General features: G+C 53.7%; 1 protein-coding gene across 1 annotated transcript; it reads right to left on the bottom strand.

Moving 5' to 3' along the window:
• Nucleotides 1-4,460: 4,460 nt before the first annotated feature.
• LOC131489581 (basic proline-rich protein-like) lies at nt 4,461-10,546 on the bottom strand. Its single transcript, XM_058691608.1, has 4 exons — nt 10,523-10,546; nt 8,357-8,501; nt 4,672-5,289; nt 4,461-4,606 (listed from the first exon to the last, which is right to left on the bottom strand). The coding sequence occupies exons 1-4, from the start codon at nt 10,544-10,546 to the stop codon at nt 4,461-4,463; spliced, it is 933 nt and encodes a 310-aa protein (XP_058547591.1).
• Between the last annotated feature and the right edge of the window lie 1,344 nt (nt 10,547-11,890).

Genomic DNA, 11,890 nt, shown 5'->3' with positions numbered 1-11,890 from the left:
GATTAAAGAGTTCTTAACTGTTCCATAGAGCTGTCCAGTGGAAAACCCTGGTTATGCAGGGATGGGCTCAACTATTGGGCCACTCTAGATTTTGCCTCCTGGGGGGAAGAGAGAGGCATAGTGGTCTTTCCAAGATCTAAAGTTTAATGTTTGAAATAAATTGATCATGTATATTTTATTGGTGGATAACTTACACACAGAAAAGCGCACGGATCAAAAGCATACATCTTGGTGAATTTTCACAAACCGAATGTATCCATATAATCAGGTCCCAGGTCAAAACCCAGAACATCAGTAGTGCCTCAAAGCTCCCTCATTCATTTCCTCCCAGCCACCCCCCAACACTGATAACCACTTTTCTGACTCCTCACACCTGATATTACTTCTGCCTGCTTTTGAACTTTATATAAATGGGATCACCACATTTTTTAATTTAAGATTTTATTTTTAAGTAATCTCTACATCCAATGTGGAGCTTGAACTCACAACCCTGAGATCAAGAGTTGCTCACTCTTCTGATGAGGCCAGCCAGACACCCCACCACGTTAGTTTTAAATGTTCTTTCTTTTTAAAAATTTTTTATTTGAGAGAGAGAGAGCGCTCATGAGCAGGGAACAGAGACAGAGGAAGAGAGAGAATCTTAAGCAGGCTCAATGCTCAGCACAGAGCCCAGGGTGGGGCTTGATCCCACGACCCTGGGATCATGATCTCAGCCGAAATTAAGAATCGGACACTCAACCGACTGAGCCACTCAGGCACCGCTAAATGGTCTTTCTTTTTAAGCAGTTAAAAATTTAAGTTTACATGTAGAGGAATTTCAAGATGGCAATGTTTTTGGTTTGGGCATCAGGCAGCAAGCTGCTTTAAAATCACCCTGTATAGACCATGAAACAATTTAAAAACCAACTTATTTTACTCTGCCTGATCAACTCACCAACTGAGTCGCAGCAGTCTCTCTTACGGTCCCTGGGCTCCATTGTTAGTGGGTCCCCTTCTCTTTAGGGGACCTAATCCTGTAATATTAAAAGCCAAGCCAGATCAGTTTGTTTGTTTCAGCCTTTTCTTTAGAACAGTTTTAGATTTACCAAAATGTTGCAGAGAGAGTGAAGATAGTTCCCATATACCCTGTGCTCAATACTAATTTTTCTCTATTGTTAACATCTGTTACTATGGTGCCGTTTGTCACAACCCAGAAACTGCATCGGTATACTATTAACTCCATACCTCATTCTTTTTTTCTTTTTAACAGAAAATTTTAAAAAAAACTGTTTTTTTAATGTTTATTTATTTTTGAGAGAGAGAGAGAGAGAGAGAGAGAGAGAGAGAGAGCATGAGCGGGGGGAGGGGCAGAGAGCGAGGGAGACACAGAATCCAAAACAGGCTCCAGGCTCTGAGCTGTCAGCACAGAGCCTGACGCTGGGCTCGAACTCACAAACCATGTGATCATGACCTGAGCCCAAGTGGAACCCTAACCGACTGAGCCACCCAGGTGCCCCTTAACAGAAATTTGTTTAGTGTTTATTTATTTATTTTGAAAGACAGAGAGAGAGAGAGAGAGAGAAACAGAGAGTAAGAGAGAATCCCAGGCAGGCTCTGCACTGTCAGCACATAGTCCAATGTGGGGCTTGAACTCTCAAACTGTGAGATCATGACCTGAGTCAAAACTAAGAGTTGGATGCTTAATTGGTTGAGTCACCCAGGCACCCCTCCATACTTCATTCTGATTTCTACCAGTTTTCCCTAACATCCTTTTCTCTTCCAGGATCCCAGCTTTGATTTGCTCCTTGTGTCTCCTTGGGCTCCTCTGGGCTGTGATAGCTTCTCAAGATTTTCCTTGTTTTTAATGATCTTGACAGTTTTGAGAAGTACTGGCCAGGTCTTTTAGAGGATGTTCCTCAGTTGGGTCTGTCTGATGTTTTCCTCATGGTGAGGCTAGGGTTTGGAGAAGAGGTACAGTGCTGTTCTCATCAGGTCACATCAGGGATGCGTGCTAGTAACATGACTTACCACTAATGATGTTGATCACCCAGCTGAGCTAGCGCTCGCCAGGCTTCTCGGCTGCAAAGTTGTTCTCTCCTGCCACCCTTTCTATACTGTACCCTTTGGAAGCAGGTCCTTAAGTGCAGACCACACTCAATGAGAGGAGGGATTGAGCTCCACTTCCTTGGGAGAATATCTACATAGATTATTTGGCATTTCCCATATGGGAGATTTGACTCTTCTCTCCCATTTATTTATTGACGCATCAGTCATTTCTTCACATCAGTCTGAATTCCTTCATGGGTATTTATTTTATGCTTTCGATCAAAATCCAATATGACATTACGTATTAAGTTTTTTGCTCAAATTGATCCAGCCTTGGCTATCAGGAGCTGTTCCAGGTTGGTTCCTTTAATATACCCCCCCATCCGTTTGATCTTTCAGCCCTGCCTTACTTTCTAGCCCTACAAGATGCTCTCCGCTCATCTTGAGTATGTCCTGTCTCAGCCCTAGAATCAGCCATTTGTTCAAAGGGCGGATTGGCAGGGTTTCACCCATCTTTTCCTCTCAGGATGCAAGCAGTCCCCATGGTGGGAAATAGCCTGGCCTTATTACCCGGTGCAAACCAGCCACTTGTAAACAACTTTAAATGTAGTTTGGTGTTTCGTGGGGGCTCCCCCCGATTTTGATTTGTTCCTGTGGTTTGAGTAGCTATGTGTCTCCCTGCATGCCTACTGTCCCTTCTCCCAAATGGTTTTCAGTTTGCTTGAAGCCACTTTCCTCATTCACTGTACTTGGACTGTGATGGAGACCCGCCCCAAGTGAGTCAGGCTGCGGAGCTGGGAGAATAAATTAGAGAGGTCCTCCTCTGGCAAGGCTTCTGATCTGCCAGCCTGGAAAACTGCTGTATAAAGATAGATAAGTAGTCAGCTAGCTACACACACACACACACACACACCCCAAAAGGGAGAAGGCACCAGAAGGAGGGCAACAGAGGCACTTGCTGTGAGAGCTAGTGTTCAAAGGGGAAAAACAGGGAGGCACTTGGGCAATCCAGAACTACAGGTCTGAGCTGGCCTGGGGTTTTAGCACAGGAGGAGTGAGTTCTTCAGAACATGACCAATTAAAACCTTTTAAAGTAATTGTTCCCCTGCCTTCTTTCAAAGTTGGGCACTAATCACCTTCCCTTCATTCTTCCCACCATTCTACCATTTTAACATTTGAAATTAAACCCTTTGCTTCTCTCCCACCTCTGGCCCGTCACAGAAATGCTCTCCATGTTTGCGGCTGGGGGAGCCATGGGAGGGGACCCTGACACTTGTTTTACTTAACCCCAGAATCCCCGTGGGCTCTGTCCCACTCCACCTGCAGAGCAGAGGGGAGGAGGCCAGGGGCCGGACAAGTCAGCAACCAGGTAAAGCTTCATGGCTGCTTCACCCAGGTGTCCACATCACTCAGCCTCTCCCAGCATTGGTGGTAGGGTGGACAGGGCCTCCCCCGGGGTCAGGGCCATAAACCTGTTATGGCTCCCTGAAATGTGACACATCAAGTTGACATCACCTGTCCACCTTTATTCTCTCCCTCTATCAAAAGTCCCTCCTGTCAGGCGCGTAGCACCCCTCCCTACATGTCCTTTTGCAGGATTGTACAAAGGTCTGAAGGTTCTGAAGTGATATCGAAAATAAAGTGGATGTTTCCCCATGGTGATAGGATAACATATAATTAATGGAACTGCACAGATCAGCGAAGGTTACCTTGACCTTGACTGAGCATAAATATAATTGGAGTCAGGCAGAGAGGACACCGTTTAGATGGGCAAACCGCTTTCATTCACCTCTTTTCTTTTTAATCTCATTTCCACGTTGCCTCTCTTGTAGTATGAGAACATTTCCAGGAAGGAAAACCCAGTCTCTGAATGGTTCAGCCAGCTCCCTGGTCTCTCCTTTCTGGGTGGGGGGGCGTCCCCTTTCCTCACACGGGCCGGGAGGGGCGGCGACTGCCTCAGTGGCTCAGCCAGTTGGTGGCAGGGCTGTGACGGGAACCTAGGCCTCCAGACGCCTCTCGCGTCTAGGCTCTTCCCATAATGGAAGGCTTCGCTCCATTAAAAGTTATTTTAGGGATTCCACAAGCCCACCACCATCCCCCCCAAGGTGGAAAATTTATGTAAACGAATCAAAATAAAGCAACAGTTTCTTAAGAAGTATGTTTGGAGTCTCACTCCGGACTCAGGCGAGAGGATGAGGACTTAAAGGTTCCAGTGTTCTTGTCTATACAGCGAGACTATTTTTAAAAATTTCAGGACGCATTCAAGTCCACATCAAGTCCAGCAGTGCACACCCCCCATTCCACCCCTCAGGTTAGGCGGGGCGCTGGTTCCGCCTGGCCCCTCTCCGACGCGTCCCCTCCGGGTGACCCCGGCCCCACCACCCACCCCCGCTGCCCGCAACCCCACGACACAGGGTGCTAGGCGGGGCCGCGGCCTAGGCCCGGGTCCCCTCCGTAACTGGATCCTTCTCCCTCTCCCCCGCCCAATCCCACTCGGCGGCGAGGGGGCCAGGCATCGGGGTAGGGGCAGAGGGACCCGGCCCTGGGGTCCCGCCGCTGCCGGGGGTGGCCAGGGGCCGGGCTAGGAGGCCAGAGGGAGAGGGGAAGCGGGGGGGGGGGGGGCGGGTAAGGGAGGGAAAGCATTACTCCGCTCGGGGTGCAGAAAAGGCGAAGGGGTGGGGGTGGGGAGGCTCGCGGAGGACTGAGGGGCGGGGGACCCGGGTGCTCGCTGCTCCTCCGAAAGCCGCCGGGAACGGCCCGGCTCCGCCCGCTTCCGGGCCGCGGGGGTCCGAGGCCGGAGGCGTTGGTGCCCGGTCGCCCGCGGTGAAGGGCGGTGCGCGCGCCCGGGCCGGCTCAGGGGGCGCCCGGGGGGGGGGGGGGGTGGCGGGAGCGCGCGCGGCGGCGCCGGGCGGAGACCGGGCCCGGCCGTGCGCCGTCTGCCCGGCGCCGCGCTACCAGTGCCCGCGCCGCCTCCCGGGGCGCCGCGCGGGTGGCGCAGGTAGAAGCTCGGGCGGGGGCGGGGGCCACCCCAGGGCTCAGGTTCCAGCCGCTGGCCTGGCCCGAAGCTGCGCGCCGCCAGCGGGCGGGCCGAGGAGGCGGAGCTGCGGCGCGGGCCCGGCCCCGGCCGACCCCGCCCCCGGCCCTCCGCCGGCGCAGCGGGAGCCGGTGGGGGCGCCCCCGCCGGGCGCCGAGGCGTGGTGGCCGAGCGGGGCGCGGGGACCCGGGCGGGGCGCGGGCCGCACAGCCGCGGTGGCGGCGGCCGACCTGTAAACCTTAATGACAGCGATCTCGCCCGTCTGCGCCGCTGACTCACGCGGTGACCCAGCCTCCAGTCACCCGGCGGCCTCCCTCCCGCCCTCTGGCCTCAGTTTCCCCGGCCGCCGAACAATGAGGCCACTGTGTCGTTATTCATTCCTCTGAGCCCATTCACTCCGGGAGCACCGCCGCCTCCCCGGGGAAGGGACCGAGGCGTCGAGCTTTTAATTATCCCTGATGGGGGCGGGGGCGGGGAAGGCCGGCTGGTCTGCATCGTGAACGCGGGGACTATTCCCGAGCCGGCTTAGATTCTTTATTTTAAACCGTCTTTCCCAGTTCATCCTATTTAAGTTTTACCCCCTTCCTCTCCACTCTGGTGGGGCTGCTTAAAAAGCAATGAAATGACTCACCACCTGAGCTGGTGGTTTTTGCCTTTCGCAAATATTGCATGGTTAATCAATTTAGTCGCTTACAAACTTGAGCGCCTACTACGGGCCAGGCCCTGTGTGGTTAGCACTGAAGATCCGGCGGCGGAGCAAGAGAGCGGTCAGTTCCTGGGCCCAGGCTGTCACAAGAGCCACACTACCTGTTAAGTCCTTGTGGAGAATCTAATGACTGATACAAGCAACAGCGGGTGAATCTAAGCCAGACACAAAAGAATACGTACGGTAGGACTCCCTTGTGAAAACCCTGGAAAAGGCAAATCTATAATCCACAGAAAGCCCATCATTGGTTGCCTGGGAGAAGGGCCAGGGGAGGTGACGGGCATGAGACAAGGAACTCTGGGAGGACGGAAATGTCCCATGTCTTGATTGAAGTGGCTATGTGGGTGTATACAGTTGTCAAAAGTCACCATCCTCTGAGAGGGATGCATTTTATTGTACATACGTCGTACCCCAATAAATTGAGGACGCTAGTCTCAGAAGTGTGGAAGCTTTGTTAAGGTCATATGGCTAATCAGCGTTTGCATCACCCTTAGCATTTAAGAATGCTTTGAGAGAAATAACTGAAAATATTATACCTGTGTCGCTTTGGGGAGGGAAAGGGATTGAGGAAGGAATAATCAGGGCTCCAAAAAGAAGCCTTCACTTGTGTTATTTACCGAAATCCCGAAATCCTACAAGCCCTGAATATTACTGTTAGAATTATCATCCCCACTTAACAGTGAAGGAAACGAACTCAGATAAAATGACTTGTCAGCCTCACTACACGCTATTGGAAGAGACTGTCTGCAGTTCTCAGTGGGGGACGCTGAGGTTCGGGGTTTGGAGTCACCAGCAAGGGCTTGGAGGCAGAGGGGACCCTGTTAGAGTCCTCTGCCTAGAGGTGTGAGCTGGGGCCAGTTAGCCTCCCCCAGTGTCTGTGAAGTGCGGCTTGCACCTCCCAGGTCTGGTGGGATGCCGGCGAGGGCCCAGTCGGATGCCTGTTAGCTGCTACCATTGTGACCTTTCCCTCTCAGGGCCACAGCGTCCTCATCTGTAATATGGGGGCGGGGCGCCGAAGTCCCCTCCACATCCTGACACCTGGAACACTTGGAGGGTGGAGGGTGGGAGGGAACAAGGGTGAAGTGGTTTCCAGGGACTGGGGGCAAGGACAGTGCCTGGGAGGAAGGCGTCCCAGGAGCCCTGCGCCCTTCACAGCACCTCCTCCGAATGGGAAGGGTGTGGGGTGTTCCCCAATCTGTGCTCTGCAGCACGGGGGGTTCCTCCTGAACTTTTGGGGGGGGGTAGGCCGCAGCTCCTGTGGGAACCTTCGTGCGGGGGCTCGTTCCTGCGTGTGGACCCTCAGCCATTCCCTGCCGCACCACCGGCTGGACCCCATACCGTCCTTGAATCAGGGTGTCTGCTGTCCCCCCTCAGTGTCCAGCCCCCCATGCCTTCTCCCCCGAGGTGGCGCATCAGAGCTGTGAGGACAGGTGCGTCCCCCCCCTGCCACCGCCACACATTCTCAGGCAGCACCCGGAGCTCCTGCAGCCTCTCCTTGCTCACGGAGCACCTGCTCCCCTCACCTTCCCGGCCTGCTGACCATCCTTGGCCAGGGGCCTCATGACATTGAGTTCCCAAAGGGGAGCCCCATATCCCTGGGGCAGCTTCAGCAGGGAAAGCCGAGCAAGCCGTCTGTCCCCTCCAGACCCGATTCTGGTTTTAGCACAGCTCTTCTGGGGGGCGTCTTCTCCCCAGCAAGGGTCAGGTAGGGACCCCTGCTCACGTCAGGCATCGAGAGCCACGGATGGTCTCCCGGACGGACCCCACGAGCCCAGCTGTGTCTCAAGGTGAGGGTCAGAAACCTGGAAGCGCAGCTTCCCTGTCCCTGTGGCCCAGTCTTAGCATCACTGGGAGAGGTGAAGACACAAGTCCTGCAGAGTCCTCTCTGAGAGTGCAGTTTCCACGATGTTCCCATCCTAGCAGCTGACTGGGCAAGCGGGGGGTGGGGACGGGGAGTGCGACTCATGGGAGGAAGCCCGCTGCCCAGGTGGCTGGGTCTGATTGACCGGGACCGCAGAGCATTCTGGAATGGCAGCCGAGTCTTCCCTCGGTGGTCCTGTGCAGCCCCTGCCCTGACGAGTCAGGCCTCTGCAAGGGCAGCCCCTCCTGCGGTCACGGCCAGAGGCCCTCCTGGGTGTCTGGCTGAGCCACGGGCTTCTGTGACCGGGCACCCCCAGCCGCCTGGGGCCGTTTGCCTTCCCAGATTCCTCTTTCCAGTCTGCCCACACCTTTCCCCTCCCCAGCTAAGCAGTCCCCTGAGGGAGGGGGGCCTCACCTGAGCAGAAGGCCAGCGTGTGGCCTCCCCAACTGGGGACCATCAGCTCGTTCGTGGCATGTGGCGGGCCTCCCATCAGCCCCGTTCCCAGGTGGCAGGGCGAGAACCCTGTCACCTCCTCGGGAAGACACCCCGTTTCTAGTTCTGGGACTCGGGACCCTCATGCCTCTGCTTCCCAGCCCTCGTTGCTCAGAGGCCAAGCGGCCCGGGGACTCGGAAACTGCAGCACAAAACACACAAGTCACGTACACACACCTGCCCCCCGCGTGCACCTCGCACATGCAGACACACGCCCCCACGCCCCAGAAAATCTCACGCGCGGTGCGCAGGTTGTGTCCTACCCGCGGGCCCAGCTGAGGGGGTGTGTGGCAGCTCACGAGTCCCGGCCAGGACCCGTGACCCTCGGGGGGGAAGGGCATCTTCTCCTTCACACAAAGACCCCGGCTCTGCTCGCCGTGGCTCTGGCCACAACACAGGAGAGTCCCCCACCCCCGGGCTCCTCTGGACTGTTAGACCTCAGGATCCCAAGGCCAGCCCCAGCCCTCCGCACTGGACGTCCCCGTCCCACGTGGGGTCCCCTTACCCCTCTCCTGCTCTGGTAGCTTAGCCCTTCCGTCCCCAAGCCCTTCTGTCACTTACTGCCTGGACCTCACTGTTAACAGCTCACCCACTTGTCCCCCCACATGCCTGCTTGGACCTGCTTGGGCCAGGCCCTGGGCTGAGTGCTTGAGATAGATGCACAGGGGATGAGGTCAAGCTCATGGTCAGTGCGCACCGGCCATCTACACGCCAGTGGTCACACGTAGTGAATGAAGCCATGGAAGGAGCATCCCTCGAAGCTGCTGGAGCCCAGATCGGGGACCTGTAGCCCCCTTGGGGGTGCAGTCAGGAAAAACTTCCTGGAAGAGGCAGCACTGCAGGAAGGTGCACACCTCCACCTCCAACTGCGGTAAGTCACTGCGTGTTAGCTCTGTCTTCTGTCATCATACAGGGAGGCCTTGGTGTCGGCCAGAGACCAGTCCCGAGTCTCTGGCCTTGGGAAAGGGAATCTGACTCAGCCTCAGTGTCCTTGGCTCTGAAATGAGAATGTCAGTTTTGTCCTTGTGAAAGAATGATCGAGGTGACGTGGAGAGGTGGGCGCTGGGACCAGACAGGCTGCTTTGGAATCCCAGCCTCATCACTATGAGCTATTCAACCTTGGGAAAGTGAACTCATCCCTGATTCTGTGTCCTCATCCGATGCCAGGCTGGGGCACAGATGTGTTTGCTGTGCTCCCTTGAGACTCACGGCCAGCCTGGGCCCTTGTTTGTGGAGTGGGACCGCGGTGACAAGGAAGTGCCTTCGGTCACCAGGTGGGTGGCCGCAGAGGCTGGCTCTGAACCTGTCTCCTCCAAGCTGGCACTGTGACTGGGAACGTGGCAGTGCCACTCGTGGTAATCTGATTGCTTTCCTAACCCCTCTCTTCCCTGAACACGGGCTCACCTTGGCCTTGGCATTATTATGCCATCTCCTCATTCATTTCCGTCTTCTCAGAATGAACATCTAAATACCAAACAGTCTGACCGTTCCGCAAACAGTTAGACTTACCCTATGATCCAGCAATTCTACTCCTAGGTACATATCCTAGTTACGTATGTAACATGGGAGTCATAACAGGGATGATTTAGTAGGGAAGCTCCTGGCAGCACAAAAGTCACAGAGTAGAAACAAGCCAAATGTCCATCAACGGACAAATGGATAAGCAAAAAGTGGCGTATCCGTACAGTGGAATATTATTTGGCCACAAAAAGGAATGAAGTGTTGGTACCTGCTAGAACACGACGGCCCCGGAAAACGTTATATTAAGTGAAGAAGCCAGATGCAGAGAGCCACATATTGTCTGATTTCAGTTACTTGGAATGTCCAGAATAAGGAAATCCGCAGCAATAGAAAGTAGGGTTGGTGTGTGAGTAGGAGTCTTGGTGGTGGCGGGTGGAGAGGAGAGTGTTAGCTAAGGGGTATGGAATTTCTTCTCGAGGTGAGGAAGATGCTCCGAAATTGACGGTGGGGCTGTCTGCACATGCCTGCGAGTACTCTCTAAACCATTCAGTTGTATACTTTGAATGAATGAATTGCGTGACAGTAAATTAGATTCAATAAAGCTATTAGGCAAACAGATATGTCCATACATACAAGGCCTTTCCTTCTGCTCAGGGAATGTTTTGTACTGATGGAGATCCACACGGTGCGTGCGGATAGTCTTGGGTACAGGGGCCCCGCCTTGGGTCCTCTTGTGGCCTCCAAATACCTCCCCAAGCCCATGAGTACCCTTCAGCCAAACTACCCCCTTCCCTTCTTTCTATGGCTCTGTGTACCTCCCAGCTTCTCTCATCCTCCAGTTTGCCTTTCTCCTCATCCCCTGCCTAGGAATCCCCTCCTCATTCACTGTTCAGTGAATGGATTGTGCCCAATCCACACATCACCCCTCCAAGGCCAGGCTCACCGGGAACTTGGTGGTCTCTGTCATCGTTCCTGGGTGTGTTACTCCTGGGGAGTAAGGTTGTTTAGTTGTCTCCTTCCCCAGATGAGCAGAAGAATGTCCTTGAAACTGTCCCATCCCCATTCCTGGAGCAAACTAGGTGCTAAGTAAATGCTCCATTGAGTTCCTTTGAACAACAGGGACTTGAACTGAACCAACGATCAAAACCTTCCACCTGAAGTGCTCAACCCTGAATTCAGATTTTAATTTTACTAACAATTCATTTTTTTTTTAACTCAAAAAGTACCCAGTGGACCAGTTTGAGTTGAAATCAAATCTATGCCTTTTCTAAGTGCATTCGGGTTGAACGGGAAGACAATTAGAACATAATGTTTTCCAAGCTGAAAATTTCCCAGCGTGAAGGAAGGCCTGCGGGTCCTTTGATTTGGGTGTCTCCCTTCGTTGCCCCCTCTTGCAGGTTGAAACCCCAGCTAGCCCTGAGGGTCCCTAGAACCTCAAGGTTGTCACCTCTCCTGGAAGCTTGGTGACATTGAAGTTAAGGATGATTATCCCTGTTTTACAGATGGGGGCCAGAATGGGAGAGGGGAAGGCCTCTGTGAAGGCCACGAAAGCAGGACTGGAGGCTAGATCTTTCCCTGTAGCCATTCGTCTTCATGGTAGGAAAAACATCTGGCCAACGAATTCCCTTAAGATGTCACTGTAAAAAGGCTCACGGTATTAGTTCTCTCTGGGGGATTCGCAGACAGTTCTTGGGGAGTAGCTGTTTGTTAAAATGAGCTCACTACTTATGGGCCTGGTTTTTTTCAAACACGTCTTCCGAATGATAAACTCTTGGTAGAAAAGAACCCACTCTTGGCTTCGGATTCTTTGTGGCAAGCCTCAGATGCAGGACCCAGGATGCAGGAGATTCTGATTCAGCAGATCTAATAATGGGTAGGGAGGGGAGTTCTGCATACTCAACGAGTGTCCTCCGTGGTTCTGCTGCTCCCATGGTTTGAGAACAGCCACCAGGCAGGACCCAGCCCTTGGTTGCACATGCGTCAAGATTTGCTCATGAAAGCAGGGAAAAGCAGAGAAAAAGAGAGGGACTGACAACTCACCAGACTATTTTACATGACGATCCTTTTCTGAGGGGTACACAGTAGGTGCTTAATAATTGTCACATACACAGTGAATGAATGCCTGTCCAGGCCAATGGGGCAGTAAGCAGCTCTTCCGTGCGACCTGAGAGGACCCTGTGGAACCCCTCAAGGGTCACTGTGCTGTCCAGAAATGGCAGCCACTAGCCACTTGTGGCTATTTAAACTAGAGGCTACCTTCCTCAGGTGTGTGAGCTACCTTTGGAGCACTCAGGAGCTCCAGAGTCTGAGT

Source organism: Neofelis nebulosa, chromosome 11 (assembly GCF_028018385.1).
Source record: "Neofelis nebulosa isolate mNeoNeb1 chromosome 11, mNeoNeb1.pri, whole genome shotgun sequence".
NCBI lineage: Eukaryota > Metazoa > Chordata > Mammalia > Carnivora > Felidae > Neofelis > Neofelis nebulosa.
The sequence above is the reverse complement of the archived record's forward strand: the minus strand, read 5'-3'. Positions and strand labels throughout refer to the sequence as shown.

Bases quoted from the DNA above. Each gene is read 5' to 3' on its own strand.
- LOC131489581 (XM_058691608.1), bottom strand. From the start codon at position 10,546: ATGACAGAGACCACCAAGTTCCCG. The intron at 8,502-10,522 runs GTGAGCCTGGCC...TGTTGTGGCCAG, and splicing joins CAGAGACCACCAAGTTCCCG to AGCCACGGCGAGCAGAGCCG. The intron at 5,290-8,356 runs GTGAGATTTTCT...TAAGGTTTACAG, and splicing joins ACACAACCTGCGCACCGCGC to GTCGGCCGCCGCCACCGCGG.